The following is a 22,348-nucleotide window of genomic DNA, read 5'->3' on the forward strand; positions in this document are numbered from 1 at the left end:
CATAAACAGTAAGCATGGAGAGAAATACTCAGCCATGTGCTTCTCTCCCCATTTATTTTAGGGATCAGTCTGTTAATGCAGCCTGTTTGGGCCTTCAAAACATTTTTTGTTTCCTTTTTGTTCTCATTGTAACATATCAAAGCCTTGGCTTTTTGTTTCCACTGACATAGTGGTAAGGAAGATTGTTTTTTGCTGGACAAATTGTATTTTTTTATTGTTTTTGTACCCGAGCCATCAAGTTTACAAGATAAGTTTCCTAGGAAACCCTAAACTGGTTCTTTGAGGGGTATTTAGTGATGTACACTGAAAATTGCTCTCATTGATATTATACAAGGACATTTTAATAGGACATTATACAAGGTAAGGCCGGATTTACACAGTGTATGACACCGGCTGTTCTGGGACTTAGCCGTGTCACAGAATGGTAGGTGTTGGTGAAGTTTATCCTGACCAGTACTGCAGTACCAGCCAGATGAACTTCATTTGTGCTGAATTGGGATGCAGGCCAAGAGTGGCACTTTCCATTGTGTGCACTGTCAGGGTTGTGTGGCCCCTATTCATTGAATAGTGGCCGCACAAAACGGACATATCAGTTTTCATTGCAGCTGCTAGGGATCCTGGCCGGAGTGTATTCTTTGTGTATACGTGTATACACTCCGGCCATGATTCCACAGACTGCAGCACATAGAAAATGTTTGTATTAATCCCAGACGTTGCAAATCGGCTGGGATTGTGTGAACGTGGCCTAAGAGTAGAAAAGGTTTTAAAAAGTGCCCTTAGAGGAGGCAGTGGGGGTCCTAATTCTAAATAGTCAATGGGTAGGGCTCGGCAATATTGGCCTAAATCAATATTGAGGTTTATCGTAGATGTAGCCGCGGTAACGATAATTGAACGATAATTATGACACGCCCTGTTAGCAAGTCACATCCCTTTTGCAAGCCACACCCACTTGGCCATGTCAAACCGGCGATTTTGTTTTAATAATTTTTTTTGAAAAAGGATATCACTGAGCAGCAACACAAGGCTGGCCATTTACTCTATAGTCATTAATATTATTTGTCATTATTAGGGTGGACGTGTATAATCAGGTATACAGAGGTTACAAGACATGTATATAGAGGTTACAGCTATGTACACACCACAGGATGTGTATATACAGGTTTACAGCTATGTACACACTAAAGGACATGTATATAGAGGTATACAGCTATGTAGTACATAGCTGTAAAGTTGTATATACATGTCCTGTAGTGTGTACATAGCTGTATACCTCTATATACACCTCCTGTAGTGTGTATATAGCTGTATACCTATATGTACACATTCTGCAGGGTGTACATAGCTGTATACCTCAATATACACCTCCTGTAGTGTGGTGCAGGTGGTGTTCATGTGTGGCTGGATCCTGCACTGTTCTCAATGAAAACTTGGACACAGGTGTGATCAGAGCCTTAATGAGTCAGCTGATCACAAGAATACAATAAAGGGACCAAATCACAAGGGGTCTGATCCCATGTAAACAAAGCTCCAGCTCCTGCTAGATGTCAGTGCTATCCCTAGAAGGTCATGTGATAGCTGCACACCCTCTCTTCCCAGCCTCTGGCACCCCCGCAGCGGTACTCTGGGACCTCTCCCTATAACTGTGCGCAGCCCCCTCCCCAGCCTCAGCACGGCACCTGTTGGTGTCAGTGCTCTGTTCGCCGCCGGTCCCCGCATCATGTCTCGGAGCAGGAGATCTTGGACGCAGTCCTGTGTCCGAAGGCCGCTTGCGGTCCCCGCTCCGTGACGTCACCCTGCTAGCCGTGCTCTGACTCTATTAGAAGTGGATACTGGCTGGCTAGAGCGGCAAGAACAGGGCGGGGGGACAAAGCTGACCCGCTGTGACAGGATGGAGGCAAATGAGCGCGGCCCGGGACCCCCAGCACTGCATGCTGTCATAGAAGCTGGAAAGACCGGGAAGCTCAGTGTGAGAGCGGCCGGAAGGGTAGTATGATCTGTCAGTGTCCTGGGGCGGGTGAAAATACCGCAGATACCTTCCTGTCGAAGTTGAGGTCGGTTTACCGACGCCATGGACGGTATCGGTATTTTCATGGTATACAGCCCAGCCCTATCAATAGGGCAAAATTGACTTCTTCTGGCCCTTTGATAGACATTTGAGCTTTTTTAGTGGATGCAGATAGACAGAGGTTAAAGATGCCAGACCACAAAAGCCCCAGGACGCTGTTTTATGCAAGAAATTAAAGGAAAAATGACATTATGTGATTACCCCAGCAAGTAATAGCCAAGGGGTCCTATCTTTTAGGCTATTTCCAGAACATGATCGCCATCTTGAAATCAATTTCAAGTTTTGTCAATGGCGAGATGGTCATGTATCATACCAGACTAAACCAGAATTGTCTCGGAAAGTGATTACAACAATCAGATTTGCAATATCTCCTATGGTTCAAAAGTTATCAACACAGCAAATAGCCTTGCGTTCAGCCTAAGCTCTGTGTTCATTACCATGAACAGCATAGTGAACACCTCAAATAGCTGTGCATAACAGGGAATGTTCCCGTTGTTGCACATTTTTTGGTTAGTTACTTTTGAACCACAAACGATATTGCAAATCTGATTGTGGCAATCGATTTCTGAGATAATTCTGGACCTCTTTGATGTGCTACGTGACCACTTTCATATTGGAAAAAAGCTTGCCCTTGATCCTATTTGGCAGCTTTCAAGATGGTGCCAATGTTACGGACATAGCCTAAAAGATAGGACCCCTCACCTATTCCTTACTGGGGTATTCACAGATTACATTTTTCTTTTCATTTCTGAAATAAAAGGGGCTCCTGGTACTTTTGTTTTATTATATTTCCTTAAAGCAATCTTCTTTAGTATGCCAAGAACTGCATGTACTCCATCATGTCCCCATATTACTGTGTATAAAATATACTTGAGATATTAGTATATATTTAAAAAGATCCATGTTTCCTTCTAATTGAGTTACTATTCAAGAAAGCAGTGCTTGAAATAACAGACTTCCAAATCGTTGTAATCGTTCCTTCTGTTATGCTTATCTCCGGGCACAGATGCTCGCAGCTAGAAAATGTTTGGCTCCAGATAATTTTTCATGTTAAAAATCAATATTTTACACTATGCTAAATATAAAAATATGTTAAAGTGGATTTTTTCAGCAATGTTCTTCTTTAATGATAAAAATATATAATTTTTGAGGGCATCTGCTGCTTGTGACAAACACTGTACAAAAGACGGATTAACATTACTGCCTGCTGCTATAATTGAAAAAGGATAAGTTACTTCAGTAAAAGCAGTTACATCTATATATTTCCTGCCACTTATCAAGTCTTCATCTAATATATCATATTAGATGAGGGTCAAGTAGAGTAAAGTAGCTGAGAGAGGATAAGAACACACATCACAGCTCTCCAGTTCCACCTCCATTAGAGCCCGCCCACTCAGCACAGTTATAGAGAGAAAATGCACATTCACAGAAAGAATGGATAAAGAAGAAAGATAAAATAAATATGCAGGTTACACACAATGTTTATTATAAAAATATATCCAATATACATCTACAGCTACCTCAAAAGGGATGGTTTTTTTTAATGGTAGGAACTTAATGCAAAATAAATATAAATTCTGCCCAACTTGTCAAACAGGAATTTCATCAATACACAAGTTAACAAATGTGATGATATATTTCTTGCAGATTCCCAAATCATTAAATTACAATAATTAGAAAAAGCAAAGGATATTCTCAATATTAAAGCCCATACATCCAATAACCTTGTGCCCTGTGCGCCGATGTGGTGACACAGAAACAAGAGACTGCATCAGAATGCCCAGGTTGTATGTATAAGGGATCTCTGATTCTCTAATAGTTTAATTCCATGCAGACACGATATTCCGCACCATTTTTATTGTTTGTTAAATCTATATGGCTTTGCAAGCTGTTTACCTGCAAAACTACTTGGTCATAAGTTTTATTTATTAATGCGCACACAAATTTGCAGGAAAACAACTTACTTTTATGATGGCTGAACCATGTGTCACTGGAGCAGTCCCTGGTGGCTTCAGTCTTTCCTCATCAACTTCAATTTTTAGATCTATAACTTTTCAAAGGATATGCCATAAAGGTCCCCTAGATGCATGTCTAACCTCTAGGAACTGCACCTATCTTTAGATCCCTCTGTTTGCAGTTAAAAGGTTGTTGTGAAGCCGAAAACAGATGAATCTAATGGGACAAGCAGTTTGCACAACTTCCATCAAAGTCAAAGGGAATGATGTGAATTGCCTAATTTACTGTATTCACTTTTTGTCTTACCAACCACCATAAGGTAGCCATAAACCAGTAGGAGGGTGCTCAAGAGTTCTCTATCTGAAAATATCTTATGCATTAGATGGGTACACCCCTTTAAGCTGGTGGGGGTGACTTGTTGTTCAGGCAGCCTTAAAGTGATGACACGTTCCCTTTAAAAATAGAAAATTTGTGGAACATCCTTCCAGCTCAGTTTTCAGCCGCATTATGACCACATTGTGGCTGAACAGTGTGTAACACATAACACACATATGTGCGCAGCTTATGTCACTGAGCCCTTCTCTATTCTCTATTCTTGCAGTCACTGCACTTAGATTGACAATAATACTGCAGCTTAAGATTGAAAAAAAATTCTGACAACCCCTTTTCTTTAAAGGGGTTGTATGTTTTTATTTTTTAAAGTGATCAGAGTAAAAAAAAAATAATAAAAAAAAAATAATAATAATAATGAAACAGGGTGTACTTACCTGCCTTTACCATGCTGTCCCCACTGCTCACTACTTTCTGCTCTCCCCTCTTGTCATAAGGAGTTGCCCAACCCCACAGTTATCCAGTGACCACAGTGGTGACCTGCCAACAACTGGTTGAGTGGGCATTTCTTTATGTTAAGGTGGCCATAAACCTTCAATAACTGACGACCAAACAATCGTTCAGCCGCCAGTAATTTCTCCAGTCCACCATGCGTCCTCCCCATACACGAAAATGTTGGCTGAGCATTCCTGTATTCTCTTCAGTGAATGGGAGAAGTAAACCGTAGTCAACATGCTCTGACTGTGGCTTACTCTACCAGAACACAGGGGTTGGGTGGTAATTTTCCATCACGCCTGACCCCTATCTCCACCGCAAGTGATGGGTATAGCCAACAAAAGTATAAGGTGTATGGGGAGCTTCTAAGGGTAGAGCAGGAAGTGGTGAGCTTTGAGGACAGTGCATCATTGAAACAGGATGGGGGGTAGTGACTATACCTTTTTATTTTGTCAAAGGACATCCCCTTTACAGAATGAACTTTGACTGCAGGATTTTATTATGTTAAAATATCATGGCTGTGGTGTTACTAAGAAACTGGTGACATTTACATCTAAATATAATACAAGATAAACCAGCATTTACATTTCTAAATGTGAGTTTGTGAGCATGCCCCATAACAGCTTTGTCTGAGATTACAATAGTTGGTATCAGAAGAACTTAGTCATACAGTATATGTAGATATATAAATTATAGGATTCAACACAGCATTAAGCAAGACGCAAATACATGAAATACAATATATGGCTCTAAACTACAAAGGGATGTGAAATTGAAGATTTTCTTTTTAATATTTCCTCCATCTCTTACTAATACTAATATGTAACCTTAAATCCTAGGCTATTGACTTGTATTGGGGGATACCAGCAGAGGAGTGGGATAGCCCTGAACTGCAGAGGACTCGTATGAGGCTGCTGGAGGAGTGTCTGAAGACATCTGCTGGTCCATGTTTTGTTGTAAGTAAACAGTATACTTCTTTCCTACACAATAGTATTGTTGTTTACTAGAAGGCATATCCCTGTATCTTATATAAGGTAAAGCCAAGACAATGGTTCCAAAATGTGCTACAGAAGTAAATACTGTATATAGTAAAATAAAATGTGGGAATAATTCAGATATTGCATACTTAGTAGCAAGTATGTGCTATATCAGTTATAACATGATTGCTGTAATTGCTGGAATTGCTTCTACATACTCTCAGGTATGCCCCCAAAGTGGATGGCGGTAACCTTAGACGGTTAAATGGATGCACTGTACCATAATGATTGACATATAAGTCACTCAAATTTCAGTTTTATACTATAGAAAGTCTGAATATTTAAGACAAAACAAATATGATATAGAGGATTTGGTAATATGAGATTATGATTGCTAAAATACACAAATTCTGCAGTTTATGGGTGGATTTTAATATTGAGCAATCTACTGCTTTGTCCTCTAGAGAATAGGCTTAGTTGCTGATTCAAGTCATTTTGTCTATATTTCTATATACCGTCCATATTTATATGTATATTTTGCTGGAAAGGAATCTACACGAGTGATAAGTGAACGCTCGGCATTTGACTCCCAGGGCCTGGATAAGGTGGACAGCCCTAGGGAGTCCTGGAAAACATGGATACAGCTATAGGCTATGTTCACACTACGTAAGTTCTGCAGAAATCCGGGCCGTTGTTATCGTGATCTCTGCGGTAGTTGCGTAGTGCTACAGCCTGAGGGAATCCCAGACGGAGTGTATACACATAGGGGGACATGTATCAAGCAGTGTACCTTGTGCTCCTTAGCATTTTTTGGCATATGTGTGATGTGCACAGACCTTCGTCAGATTTACTAAACAGTGTAGCTCAGTGTATGTGTGAATATGACAGCTTGTGCCTGTTTTTTTTCCTTCTTGACTTATGTGGGCATGGTTATACCTAAGAATTTTCTTAGCTGGGATTTATCATGTGCGCATTTTGAAATATTTGCATATTTATTCGCATCCGTACTCCAGACCCAGGGTAGCTGAACTTTCCTAACTAAGGTTAATTCATGAATACCTGCAGTAAAATGCGCAGCGCCAGGCAGGTGATTTAGGAATCAACATGCGAATATTAATAAATACCTGACTAGGCTGCAAATATATAAGCCAGTGTGCAGTCATAAAAATATTCGCAAAAAAAGGTGCAAATGATAAATGTCCCCCATAGTATACACTCTGGCCGGGATCCCTAGCGGCGCCATAGAAAACTGTCATGTCAGTTTTCTGCGGCCGCTATTCAGTGAATGGCAGCCGCAGAAAACCCTGTCAGTTTAAACAATGGAGCGAGGTTCTCCGGCCACATGCTCCATAGTGTGCTGTGGGGAGTTTTGATGCGGGCACACACTGATGCGCCCGCATTTGAACTTAGCGTCGCTAAAGATCATGCCGGGATGATCTTTTCACAGCCGGGTCACGGAACGGCCGGTCTCATACAGCGTCTGAACAAAGCCATAGGCTGTATGCATGTTTTACTGGTAGCTCTAGTGTTGCACCCAACGTCTCCGGCCACTGGGAGTTAAATGCCAAGTATTTGGGTTTGGACAAACCTAAACGCTTGGTAAGTTCGCTTATCACAATTCTTAACAGGTTGGTTCCCCATGATGATTAAGACTACTAAGAAGACTTTTGCTACTTATAGTTTTGTGAGCTATGATTCCCTATAGCAGGGTGTAGGATGGTAACTAGAATTACAGATTAAGGCCATGTTCACATGGCGTAAGAGACCGGACGTTCCGTGACCCAGCCAGGTCATGGAGCGGCCGGTCTCTGAAAAGATCATGCTGGCCCGATGCAGTACCGGCTGGATGATCTTTCGGCCCGCAGAGTTCTGATGCAGGCTCATCTATGCTCGCATGCATCAGAACTCCCCACAGCACACAATGAAGCAAGTGGCCGGAGCTGCTCGCTTCATTGTGCAAACTGACAGAGCTTTCTGCGACCGCTATTCACTGAATAGAGGCCGCAAAAAACTGACATGTCAGTTCTTTGCGGCGCCGCTAGGGTTCACTGGTAGTGATGAGTGAACTTATCGAATGTATGGGTCGAATGCTTTGCATTTGACACCCGATGACTGGAGAAGTCTGATGCTTATCACTAGAGCCAGGAGTAACTAACATTCTGCACAGCAGGTATGATGGCAAAGAGAACCTCATGGTAACTCTATCAGTGAGCCAGACTAGGACTGCGCTGTCTAGACAAGACCATCTTCTTTATCCCTGGCTTAACAAGGACTGACTGATTTATTCAGGTGAGAGGGCTAAACCTAAGGACTCCTTTAACAGAACTTTCTAGGGATTTCTATTAGAAGCCTGTGTGGGAAGGTCAAGTGACCTACCGCTTCGACACTTACCTTACATGTAATCAACCAGAGGTTGTAGGACAGAGAATATAAGACATTGCACATTCTATCAACTACACAAGCACAGATCAAGTAATACAGAGCCATGTAGTGCATGTTAGATATGTTGTTTCTTACAATACCCATAAAATATTATACAGACTGAAGTGAATCTACTGCCAAGCGGCAAATACTTTACTTTACTAGTGAGTAGATCTGGTACTGCGCCCGGAGGTCATATTACTATTTCACTTTAGGTGATTTAATCTTTCCTATAGATAGTTATTATCTAAACTTTTCTGCATGTAGCACATGTGGCTGTTAGCCACAGGATCTGGCGTAGTGTCAGCTGTGATATGCAGATTGACGTCTGAAGTACAAAAAGAGCTTACACAGAGCTCTACAGACATATTAAAAGAGTGTACTATGAGAGCTGTCAAAACTGTCTGTGTACTATGAAAAAAGCCAGTTATGGTTTAACTCCTCATCATTCAAAACCTTCAATTTACTGTAAAATCTATAAGAAAAAAAAACAATAGGGAGGAACCTAGCTAAGGTAGGGTGCAGAAGTGCATGCAAGGTGATCCAGAAAAGTGTACTTGACTGCATTGTGTGCACTGCCGCTCACTAAGTACATTCACCAGGCTGGGTGCTCTGTATGCAATGAATATGCATATGTAAACTTCCGATATGTGTATGTATACTCCCGATATGTCTGCCTGCTTGTATGTAATGTGCATATGTGCACATGTACAGTGTATGTGTGTGGTAAGAATGGTTGGTTGTACTAAACTATAGAATCTAAATAAGAGAAGTCACCTAGTACACATGAATCTTATGGGAGTTACTATGGGATATAGCACATGATCACAACCATAGCCTCATAAGATTCACCATCAAGTAAATCTACGGAGGTGTTATAGTACACATTTCTTATATTCAGGATATAAATATGCATATTAGCATATGTAACTAAATAATTGTGAAGAGTTTGTGGCCTTTTTTATATAACTGCGGTCCACATTTCAGCAGAGAATTGACCTTAGGTGACCATAGAGTTCTGTGGCCATTTAAGTACACTAAAGTGTGACCACATCACACCTATCGGAAATGTGGTCTTTGTAAAGCCTCCTGATATATAATACATTCTGTGATACAGAAGAGCAGGTGATTCCTTGTGGGACACAATAAATTGGCCTAGAAGAATTCCACTGTGTGTGAGCAGCTGCGCCATAGCTGTACTCTAAACACTTCTGCGGTCTATAAAAAGAAAACTTCAATACACATCTGAGGATGTTATGTAAAGAGAATCTGTCATGGAGACGAATCGCTTTAAATGAAGACATCAATAAGATACTCTAGTGTCAAAGGTTTGATTCCCGAGCTTTCATTTGTGAAAAGAAGACATTACATGTAAAACAGCATACAAAACAAGATGGTCCTTTGACCAACTCAATGAAAAGGGGTCTAGCTGGTGAGGTGGTGTTAAAGGGACATGCCACCTCCAATGTTGAGTGTCAAGGTGGTGTCCTAAGCCACTGCTAGAATAGGTGGATTTAGGTATATCAATTGTTGCCTCAGGTAAAATAAACTAATACAACTATAATTCTGTGAATAAAGGTCCATTGGAGCCATTGTTAGGAATTCAGAAAACTATTAAAGTGGTTGTCCCACCTACAAAATTTATGGGTGAAAATTGTATGTATGTACTTGGCTGTCTCCAGTGGTACCATAGAAGGTGAATGGAGTGGCAGTGTGCGGGAAACATATTTATACTGGGATTCCTGTTACTGTGATCTTTGGAAGTCCCAGCAATTACACCCCCAGTGATAAATTTGCGGCAGAGCAATCTAGGTTGCCATTGGCCGAGGTAGCTTTGGTCAGTTTACTTAAGTTCTTCAGTACACTACAAAATAAAGCTTGAGGGACTGCAGGTGCAGGCAAGAGATAGAAGATTTTGTAACAGTATAAGTGAAAATAAAGGAGTATTTTGAGGGCCCTGTCCAATGTAGCTCTGTACTCTGCTGGGATAGCGTAGTTTAGAGAAAAAGAAAACTCGTACTCACATGTCTGACTGCCCAATGCCCTACAGTGTCAGAATACCCGTCTTATAAGGGTAGTACAAGGCCCCAGGTCCCTGCGCTTGGTGAAGCAGACTTAATGAAACTTTTGAGAGTATCCGTGCATTACAGCAGGATACGTAGGCAAGTAGCTGCTTTGTCCTGCTGGGGTCAGTACCATACTCAGGTATACTGCCCTGTATCTTGTCTAGTGTATCACTGGCATGGACAAGGTGATCCTCAGAGGACGTCCTCTTCTCCTGAGGGATCTAGCACCTCATGCTAGCAGTGGTTACTTGCATTAACAAAAATAGTATTTCCCTTGGTCCCTCACAAGGGTCCTGGCCTAAGGCAGGCCCTCACTTCACTGCAGCAGGAATTGTATCTTTGTTGTTCTCTCTCTAGTGCCTGAAACTAGAAGACCCAAACTAACCTCCTTTTGCAACTAAACCTCCTAGTGATTGGTGGGGCTAAGTTGTGCAAACAAGAAAAAAAGAGATAGGACAGAAAAAGGAGGGAAACAGGCCGGCACCTGTGGTTGGACATAAGGACAACATGTGACAAAAACAGTTAACACAGTGCATTCCTTCAGCTTTGCATCACACTACATATTTATTCTCTAGTCTGTGATAACATCAGTTGTGGCTGCAGCAGTAATCTGATTCACCAAACTTTACTGCTGCTGCTGCTCTTGCAGGCGTCCTAGTTCATAATCTGCCCAATCAGGCCGATTCAGCAGATTATCTCTCCATGTAAGAAAGACAACGATCATCCAAAGAAACGATTGTTGCCCTTCAACATGGTAAAAAATGATCAGCCACTGACTGCGCATTGCTACATGTAATAGCAATGAGCAGCCGACCACTGATGACTGTGTAAAATAATACACATTATACATACCTGTTCTAACTTCTGCCCGCTGCCTAAAATGACAGGCCGCTCAGCTGATCACTGGCTGACATGTGACAGCACCATGGCCAGTGATCAGCTAAGCAGCCTATGACTTCAGAGATCGATTCTGAAGTTCCAGCAGTGGCTGCGGACAGCGGGCAGAAGTAAGTATAACATGAAAAGGTATGTATAAACTTTATTATTGTACATTGAAGGAAGGGGCTGCATGGACATCGCTAATGATATATATATATATATACACACACACTACCGTTTAAAAGTTTGGGGTCACATTGAAATGTCCTTATTTTTGAAGGAAAAGCACTGTACTTTTCAATGAAGATAACTTTAAACTAGTCCTAACAAAACTGACCTTCCTTTGAGCAGATTGTGTTTCTGGAGCATCACATTTGTGGGGTCAATTAAACGCTCAAAATGGCCAGAAAAAGAGAACGTTCATCTGAAACTCGACAGTCTATTCTTGTTCTTAGAAATGAAGGCTATTCAATGCGAGAAATTGCTAAGAAATTGAAGATTTCCTACAACGGTGTGTACTACTCCCTTCAGAGGACAGCACAAACAGGCTCTAACCAGAGTAGAAAAAGAAGTGGGAGGTCGTGTTGCACAACTAAGCAAGAAGATAAGCACATTAGAGTCTCTAGTTTGAGAAACAGACGCCTCGCAGGTCACCAACTGGCATCTTTATTAAATAGTTGTCAACATAGATGTCAACATCTACAGTGAAGAGGCGGCAGCGGGATTTTGGGCTTCAGGGCAGAGTGGCAAAGAAAAATCCATATCTGAGACTGGCTAATAAAAGAAAAAGATTAAGATGGGCAAAAGAACACAGACATTGGACAGAGGAAGACTGGAAAAAAGTGTTGTGGACGGATGAATCCAAGTTTGAGGTGTTTGGATTACAAAGAAGAACGTTTGTGAGACGCAGAACAAATGAAAAGATGCTGGAAGAATGCCTGACGCCATCTGTTAAGCATGGTGGAGGTAATGTAATGGTCTGGGGTTGCTTTGGTGCTGGTAAGGTGGGAGATTTGTACAGAGTAAAAGGGATTCTGAATAAGGAAGGCTATCACTCAATTTAGCAACGCCATGCCATACCCAGTGGACAGCGCTTGATTGGAGCCAATTTCATCTTACAGCAGGACAATGACCCTAAACACACCTCCAAATTGTGCAAGAACTATTTACAGCAGAAGCAGCAGCTGGTATTCTATCGGTAATGGAGCGGCCAGCGCAGTGACCAGATCTGAACCCCATTGAGCTGTTGTGGGAGCAGCTTGACCGTATGGTACGCCAGAAGTGCCCATCCAACCAATACAACTTGTGGGAGCTGCTTCTAGAAGCGTGGGGGGCAATTTCTCCAGCTTACCTCAACAGATTAATAGCTAGAATGCCAAAGGTGTGCAATGCTGTAATTGCTGCAAAAGGAGGATTCTTTGAAAGCAAAGTTTGATGTAAAAACGATGTTATTTCAAATACAAATCATTATTTCTAACCTTGTCAATGTCTTGACTCTATTTTCTATTCATTTCACAATGTATGGTGGTGAATAAGTGTGACTTTTCATGGAAAACACAAAATTGTTTGGGTGACCCCAAACTTTTGAACGGTAGTGTGTGTGTGTATATATATATATATATATATATATATATATATATATATATATATTGTATATATGTAGTGTCCCACCACAGGTGTTGCTATTGGTTACACCCTTCGTAAAAGCCTGTACTTATTGTACACAAGTGGTGGAGTAGTGATATAGTTTCACCACTAGATGTCGCTGTTTTAGATGTATGTACTCAGATGCTGCAGGGCTGGAGTATGTAAAGAGTTATTGTTTTTTTGTGTGTCACATAGATCTGTGGACCTATGGGGATCTTTTCTTCTTCTATCCTATCATCTCTCTCTTCACTTCTTCTACTGCACTCTTCACCCACTCACAGAGCACCTTGGATACGCTGAGAAAAGAAGTCACATGGGTAGAGGAAGTACATGGGTCTTTCATGTTGGAGATTGTAGAGGAAGGATGCAAGATAGAAAGCTGTCTACAGTGGTCCTCTCTGGGCCCTGGCCCTCTGCCAGATCCCCCTACTCTCGAAAGTTAAGTCTTAGTCAGGTCTCCATATGGGTAGAAAGCAAGACAAGACACAGCTGACAGTTTCTTCTCTGTATACTCTACACAACGCTATGCAGGGTTAAACTCCTACAGGAGAGGACAAGTCAGAGATCAACATCAACCAGCAACGTGGACTAGGAGAGTCACAGTGCAGAACAGTCTCCACAGACAGCAGTAAGCTAGGAACTGATCTGGATAGAGCAAAGTTGCTAAGAGCCTAGGAACCCTATCTCGCAGTGCAGTTGTCAGCAGGAAATCCTCAGCATTCCGCTTATCCCAGTTAACAAGGTCTGGGGCCTTGTGTCATCCACTAGGACGGATCCCCCGACACTGGTAGGGCATTAGGTGGTGCGAAGACCCAAAGGTCAATACACTGGCACAAGTATTTTCTTCTACTTCTAAGTATTCTTCTACCTCATCCTCCAACATCCCGGCAAAGCACAGTACTACTTGGGTTGGGACTCTCACAACATCTTCCTCTCTGCTACTCTGATTCTTTGTATCTCTCAACACGCTACTCAGACACAGATCTTGTTGCTGTATTTTCAAGTGTCTTATCAAGTGCTTTATCAAGGGAACTATCAAGTGTATCGTACCCTGTCAAGTGAAAGCTGTATAACTTACTGCACACAAGTACTTTCCAAGTAAAAACAAGATTATTTATGATAAAGAGACTCTGTGATTCTTCACCTCATACCGACATAGTGTACACCACATCCTTGGGACATTTCCCTTTTCTGTGGGTGGCAGTTCCAGTAGTCCGGGAGGTTCACTACACCACTCCGGCTCACCGTGATATCATCCCAAGGGACCACGTAGCAGCCCTGCAGGACACTGTCCACAGGGGAACAAGGTACAACTGGCCCATTAAACTAAAAACAGGTGTGCCACCATACATGTGTGCCCAACCGCCATTGGCGTCACAACATCACATCACTGGGCCCGGCTGTATCTCGGCCAACCACCATAGGACTGGCGCCACACCTCACCATCTAGCAAGTGACCGGCTGCTGCTCTGACACAACACTTTGGGGGCACACCACATATATGTATGTATATACAGCCCTTTCTGCATGCTTATTGAGCCGTGTAATTCTGCCTTATGTTGGATGCAAATTCTATATCAGCTGTCTTGAACTTACCAGGTAATGGTGGGCACTTATGACTTTATCCACAGGCAACACATTGAATTTCATTGCTACCAGATTGTGCCTCTTGTTTAGGGCAGCAATCAGTGAGAGCGCCACTCATTTGCAGAGGCTTTACAAGGCTCAATACACACAAATGATGGCTAGATTGTTCATGCGACCTATTAAATTTGTTATAGTTGCCCACACATTCCCATTTACTACTGATTATTTTATTGCTCGCACAAAAGAATTGATCAGCTAGTGAATAAGAGAATTTGCGTTCGGCTAATTGCTGGCTATTTTACACAGCCTGATTATTAGTAGTGAGGGTCCATATCTGCCGATAGTCCACTCCTGTAAAAGGACCCTGTAAAAGGATACAGTACATGCTCTATAGCAGTGATGGCCCTCCAGCTGTTGCATAATGCCTGAGCAGCCAAAGCCATTTTTTGTTTTTGTCCAGGCTTGATGGGAATTATAGTTTTGCAAGAGCTGGAGGACCAAAGGTTCACTATCACCACTCTATAGTATAGTCTATGGTAGTTTTAGAATGAAAGAACATCTTGAACTCTAGTTCAGTCTAATGGAGTGATCATGCATGTGCGCTCACATCAAGGAATCACTACACCTGTGATTGTCAGCACAGTAAGCAGAGTAATGTACACAGGAGAGCAGAGTGTAGGCTAGACTGTATACACAGGAGGGCAGGAGGGGTGTCAATAACTGCAGACTTAGACCCCAGGGTCACAGACAGCCCTTAGGCCACTAGTTGTTCATGCTCACCACTGCCATAGACCGTAGTCTTAAAAGTTCCTGTTAAATACTGACAAGAAGTAGAGAAAATGAGAAAAGGTAGAAATTTCCTGCACAGCAATGCCATATTTCTGCATTACTTCACATTCATAAGAAGAAAATCCATTAACTCTATTGTATTAAAGAATTTCTATTTTTATCTGATGCTCGACTCACGGCTCCTAATCACTTTGCTCATACAGAGTCTTCCTTCATAAACGGTATATGTTAATAACTGTATGTTACACATATGTGATCCTACATTTGACCTACAGTCATCTTTGCATCTAATGATCTCCACATCAAACAGTATATATTCTATGTCTTCTCTTAGATCTGTCACTGCTATTACACAACACAGTTTCCAGACAGATGAACATGGCGTGAGATGAAAATATAACCTAAAACAAGTTTCCGAGGAAGAATAATTTATTGGTTTATAGAACAGAGATGACATTTACTCGGCTCCGCTATTACACATACAGTAAAGAGCTGGCTGATGAGCAAGACTTCTATGTATATTGGGATGCAGACATAATAACAAGCAGCAGAGAAGATCACAGTGTATTTTCTTTTTATAAATATTTGTGAAAAATCTACTACACATGGCTGCAGCTTTGGCCGTGCACAGGCTTTCTATAGTCCCTGCATTTATCATCTGTCATCAATAATGTCCTTTGACGTAAAATACTATAACTTGAAAACGATATGGGGTATAACAAAAAATAAATACCCCCCCCCCCCCCAACCTAGAAAAATCTGGGATGGATCTGTGCTCTAGAAGATCTAGACTGTCCCTAAAAGGTAAATCAAGGCATCTATCTCACCAGCAGCAGTAGTTCAGTGCTTAGTGTAACTTCTTCCTTGCTGTGCTGGTGCTGTACGTACACAGTGCTGCGTGTTTTCACTCTCTGCCAGACGTTCAATTCAAATGATTGCAGGAGACCGTCTCTGTCATAAGTCTACAATATTAAATCGGTGGGGTCTCAGCACTGAGACCCCAAGTGATGTAAACTTTTATTATGTCTGTGCTTCATGTCAGAAGGTAATTGAAATGATTGTAACACTATAAAAGCAGCTCAGCTGAGAAGCAGATGCAGCGAGCCGGGGTGATGGGAAGAGAGTGAGGGGGATGAGGAGAGGATGATGGTGATGGTAGTCTCTCCTGGTAGTGTGGCGCTGAGCTCCTCCGTGAGGGGATGCACTGAGGGCTGCAGGGGGAGAGTGTGCTATACCTGCAGGATGGCTGGAACTTGTCACGGTCACAGGTGGGCACGAGGGCTTCTGCAGGTACAGGGGGACTCTCTGGCGCTTCCCGGGTATCTCTCTCTCTTCTGTGGCTGCTGCAGCGGTTCCTGTAGGGGGGCTGCACCCGTGTGTAAGGTGGTCGGTGGTGTGGACTTGTAGTTCCCCCGGGGCCAACCCCAAAATACTGCTGCCTGGTAATATGGCCCTTGATGGTGGTGTGGTGCAGGTGGACCAGACAACAGGGAGACAAGGAGGGAGGCAGTGTAACAACAACTCCTTTACTGTAAGACTTGCAGGTGTTATACAGTCCTTTAGCATACAGTGGTGAATACTGGCGGCTTTGACTGGGTTACTGTACTGATGGAGAGCCTGGTGGTGTGTGGAATGCTGATGGGCGCTGTGACCCTGTGGATCTCTTCCCCCAATGGTGCTTGAGTCTGTTATCCCTCCCTGTCTGCTAGGGAGCTTCCTGCTTCTGTTACTGGGCCGGGCCTTAGGCCACAACTTTCGGGTCCCAGAGGTATCCAGGGGTCCTAGTCAATCTTACCCCCCGAATTTCAGGAAGATGGGTACAGAGGCCTCAGTTATCTCTGCTACCCAGTATGCTCAAGTCCTTTTGCTTAGGGGTTTCTGCCCTTAGGATTCCCACTAGAGAAATACCTTTTATCTCTGTAAATACTTCTGAAGAACTCTCCTCTGGTTCAGTCTCTCCTCCTTTATCTCCTTCCCCTTCTTTAGTAACAAGCAGGCTTGACTGGCCTGCTTGCAGAACAACCACTAGCTGCACTGTATAGTGGCTGTACACACTGACTTGCCAGTGACTGCACACTGACTGGACTGAACTGGACTGAACACCACTTCCTGTCACAGCTAGGTCTTGTGAGGAGACTGCTCCTCCCCCTTCTAGCAACTTCCTATGGGATTAATACACTATCTCTACACTACCTAGAGCAGTTCCCACTAGGGACAGTACGTGTCGCTGTTGTGTTGTGTGCAGTGTAAGCATGTAACCCATCTCTGCCTGCCAGTTACTGGTACAGAGAAATACACAGAATAGTTGCACATAAAACATGTTACCTCCTAGAATAGACAATAAACTGCTTGTAGACAGGTGCCATCCTCAGCCCAGCCACAGGAACCATGCTCTGGTATACTACATAATTCCCCCTCTAAAAATAAGCCGGCCTCGGCGACGGGCTGGGGCGAGGATGAAAGCTGGAAACACAAATAAAAGGCACCATACCTGTATAAAAGTGTAAAAGTTTGGTTAGGCACATAGGCAAATATAGTGCAAACATTTTTGTAAACATAGTGGGCTCCTGCCCAACAGGGGACTCTTAAAGTCTCTCTATTGGCACTTAGCACAGCGTCCATATTAGAGTGGTCCTTTCGAATAAGCAATACACATGGCTGCAATAACAGTGTAGTAGTATAGGGCTTCTGGCACAGCTCAATATATATAGAGTTCTGGTAGTGTCCATGAACATGAAGTCCCTTTTTTGGCAGAGCAAACAACGCTCTGTGGCACATGACAAAGATAGTGTCCATGAGAGTCCCTGGGTAAGTAAGGTCACTGAATAGGCAGTCCATGGCAGATTATAACTAACATAAACAGTTCTGGGAATCTTGGCTATATAACCAGGCACATCTCTTAAACGTTACTCTTGACTTTAAGTCAGGCACTAAAGCTTGAACATTACATTGCTATAACATTTTCTTATAAAGAACATTATAATGCAATCAACAATATGGCCAACAAGGCCGGAACTTAGACTCTGTATCTGAGTGGAGGCATTCCTCTGGTGGTTCTCTCAGATCTCCTCAATGGAGGTGGCTGCTCCACTACTACTGATAGTAGTTCGGATTCTGGTTCAGCTCTTGAGGTAGCCAGTTCTCTGGTAGGAACTCTTGAGGTAGGCACAGTTAGAATAGGTCCCAGAAACATGTACAGTGGGTCAAAGAATGCACTTGGTACATGAACAGGTAGCTCTGAGCTTTCTTTTGTCTGTGAACTAGGTTCTGTATCCTTGAACTCTGCTGGATGATCTTCCTTTAGGCAAAGTTTCAATCGGTTACGGTGTACGGTTTGAGGTTCTCTTCCTTCTTTCTCAATCTTGTAGACCTCTCCGTCTGGATAGGGTACAGCCACAATTGTGAAGGGTTCGGCTTCCCACTTTGGATCAAGTTTACTTGTTCGATGATGGTTTTTTAGCCAAACTCTATCTCCCATTTGTAATGGTTCCAATCGAGCATGTAGATTAAAATCTGCTTCTTGCTTACGTCTGGCTTCTTCCATCTTAGTGGCAACAATCTCCTTAGCTTCTTCCAGACGTCTTTGGTGGTCTTTCACCCAGGTGATTTCTGGTAAAGGGTTCACTGAATCTGGTACTTGTACTCCAAGGGCCAAGTCGGATGGTAACTGTCCTTGACGACCAAACATTAGGAAGTATGGAGTATATCCAGTGGAACAGTGGACTGTGTTGTTGTAGGTGTACACCAACTCAGGTAGTGATTTTGGCCAATCAGCCCTTTGAGAGGTTGAGGCTGTTCTCAACATGCTGATGAGGATTTGATTGATCTTCTCACAAAGACCGTTACCCTGAGGATGGTAAGCGGTAGTTCTCAACTTCTTACAGTTGTGCTGCTAGCAGAGTTGGTGGATTAACTGCGACTCAAAGGCAGCTCCTCTGTCTGTTAGAATGTGATCAGGACAGCCGTATGGTAGAATGAAATTCTTCCAAAGCTTTTCAGCAGTTGTCTGAGCAGTCAAATCCTTCACTGGTACTGCTACAGCGAACTTTGTGAAGTGGTCGACTATAGTCAAGGCATAGGTATACCCAGACCTACTTGACTCCAGTTTTACATGGTCCATAGCAACAATTTGAAGAGGACGTTGAGTCTTGATAGGATGCAAAGGAGCTCTTTGGTCATGTCTTTCTCCTTTGGTCCTTGTACAGGAAGGACATTCTCTACACCACTTCTCAATGTCCTGGCGCATGCCAATCCAGTAAAACCTTCTCCGAATGGTTGATTCGGTCTTCTGTACACCAAAGTGTCCAGATTTGTCGTGGTACGCCTCAAGTACAATGTGAGCATCCCTACGTGGGATCAGCAACTGATGAAGTCGCTCACCTGAGGTTGGGTCAAGAGTACTCCTCTGTAGTAGACCTTGGTAGAAAAACAGGCGTTTTCTCTGTCTCCAGAGACGTAGCAGCTCAGGGTCAGGATAGTCTTGACGCAGTCTGCGTGGTATCCTACCACTTTGCAGGTAGTCCTGGATCTCTCCCAACACTCTACTTTCTTCTTGGAGAGTCTTCCAGGAAACATTTTCAAGGTGCTGGTTAGATTGGGTAGGCCTGGCATTTTGACTCTGTGCAACCACAGTTGTTTTCTGATGAGCAAAACGGGTGTAGAATGCGGGCATTTCGACTTCTTCCCACTCATCTTCCAGTGTACTGGGTGGTTCCTCACCTGTTGGTAGGCGGGATAAGGCATCGGCATTGATGTTGACCTTGCCAGAGCGGTACTTCACAGTAAATTGATAGTTTGCCAACCTTGATGCCCAGCGTTGTTCCAACGCTCCAAGTCTTGCCGTGTTGAGATGTGCCAATGGATTATTGTCAGTGAAGACAGTGAAGGGTGTCACTGCTAAGTAATCCTTAAACTTCTCGGTCACTGCCCATACGAGTGCTAAGAACTCCAGTTTGAAAGAACTGTAATTCTGGTCGTTCTTCTCTGCACCTCGCAGACCTCTACTTGCGTAGGCAATGACTCTTTCTTTCCCATCTTGCACTTGGGACAAGACTGCTCCGAGGCCTAGGTAACTGGCATCGGTGTACAAGCGGAATGGAAGCTGGTAGTCAGGGTAAGCTAAGATAGGAGGCTGGGTCAGAAGCCTCTTAAGAGTCTGGAAGGCAGTCTCCTGCCGGTCAGTCCAGATGATGGGCAACTTCTTTTTACGAACTTCAGGCGGATGCCCTCTCAGTAGTTCTTGCAATGGTTCAGAAATGTGGGCAAACTGCGGTATGAACCGTCTGTAGTACCCTGCGAATCCGAGAAAACTCCTCACTTCCTTAACAGTGGTTGGTGTAGGCCAGTCTTGAACTGCTGAGATCTTTTCTGAATCAGGTTTCACTCCTTCTGCACTCACTATGTGGCCCAAGTACTTCACCTGTGGTTTGAGGAGGTGGCATTTTGATGGCTTAATCTTCAGCCCATGCTGGATTAGAACTTGGAAAACTTCTGCGAGATGTTCGAGATGTTCTTCATAAGCCTTGGAATAGACTATCACGTCATCCAAATAAAGCAGAACGCTCTCAAAGTTCTTATGTCCAAGGCATCGCTCCATCAGCCTCTGGAACGTAGCTGGGGCGTTACACAGCCCAAAAGGCATGCTGGTAAACTCGTAGAGACCCATTGGGGTGGTAAAAGCGGTCTTCTCCTGATCCTCTGGTGCCACTGGTACCTGCCAGTATCCACTGGTAAGGTCCAGGGTAGAAAAGTAAACAGCTTTCCCTAGAGCTGTGAGGGACTCCTCGATGCGCGGAAGTGGGTAGGCATCCTTGTGGGTCACACTGTTGAGTTTGCGGTAATCCACACAAAAACGGATGGTTCCATCTTTTTTCCTTACCAACACAAGGGGTGCTGCCCAAGGACTCTGGCTATCTTTGACAACGTTTGAATCCTTCATGTCTTGCAAAAGCTTCTTGACTGACTGGTGCATAGCAGGTGGTAGAGGCCTATGCCGCTCCTTGATTGGCGGATGGTCTCCAGTTTGAATGGTGTGTTGCAACAAAGTGGTTTTGCCGAAGTCCAGTGGATGTTGACTAAAAGCTTGTTGATACTGGCATGCAATGTTCAGTACGCCTTTTAGTTGCGCAGCTGGCGTAGCAGGATCACCAATATCAAGTTGGGTCCACCAGGGTTCCTGGGGCCTCTGCTCTGCACTGTCCATGACTCGAGCAGTTTGGCAGCAGGTTGCTGCTTTACTACTGACAATGTCTTCAAATGTGACTTGGGAAAGCTTTGCAACAGCGTAGAACTTGGGAAGAGTAGCTGGACTGTCACCAACATTGACTAGACGAACTGGCACTCGTCCTTGAGACACAGTAACTAGGCTTCTGGCGGCCTTCACTAGTCCTCGCTCCTTGATGTCAATGGGTTCTAAGAGAGCTTGATAGTCCTCTCCTCCAACACCAGGGCGTGCTCGACACCAAAGTACAGTTTCTGCATTAGGTTGTAAAAGTATAGGTTTGGAATCACAAATACGTACTCTGCAGATGTCTCCAGACCCACTGCTGAACTTCTGTTGTGCGCTGATATTCTTGATGGCGCTCTGAATTCCCTTCTGGGTAGGTGGTGGAGCTGTGGACAGAGATGCATGCAACAACTCAAGAATTTCCCCAAAACAATTTTTCATTACATTCATCCCCAACACAACAGGTGGAAACTCATGATCCTCAACTGAAGTCACAATAACACCTTGCCTGGGTAACATGAGATGATTAACCTGAATGGTAGGTTCCCAGTAGCCTTGATGGGGAATATGGTGACTAGAACTGCCAATAACATTGAGCCAGGGTTCAGGGGGATGAATTAAGTCACACACGTCCCAGTACTGTTCATATGCACTTTTCTGAAAAGTAGTCACTTGAGACCCAGTATCAATAAGAGCCTCAAAGGGTACCCCATTTAGATAGATAGTTACTCTCGGGCAGGACGAGATGTACCTAGGGCCCCAGAGCGGTTCTCGAGGTGGACCTTGATCTGCTGATCCCGAGGGGCGGTCCTCGCCCTCGGGGATGTGTAGTTTAACTGAAAGCAGGTGTCAGCAGAGTGTCCATATTTGTGGCAATAACGACAAATAGGCTTGGGACGACTTGCCTTAT

At 43.5% G+C, this 22,348-nt stretch overlaps 1 protein-coding gene across 1 annotated transcript in view; it reads left to right on the top strand.

Annotated features, from left to right (window-relative positions):
- NWD2 (NACHT and WD repeat domain containing 2) overlaps window positions 1-22,348 on the top strand; it is a 161,348-nt gene that overhangs the window by 73,617 nt on the left and 65,383 nt on the right. The window contains exon 3 of the mRNA XM_069976488.1: window positions 5,686-5,802. Within this exon, the coding sequence (XP_069832589.1) occupies window positions 5,686-5,802 (117 nt within the window). The remainder of the gene's footprint in view (window positions 1-5,685; window positions 5,803-22,348) is intronic.

Source organism: Dendropsophus ebraccatus, chromosome 7 (assembly GCF_027789765.1).
Source record: "Dendropsophus ebraccatus isolate aDenEbr1 chromosome 7, aDenEbr1.pat, whole genome shotgun sequence".
Lineage (NCBI taxonomy): Eukaryota > Metazoa > Chordata > Amphibia > Anura > Hylidae > Dendropsophus > Dendropsophus ebraccatus.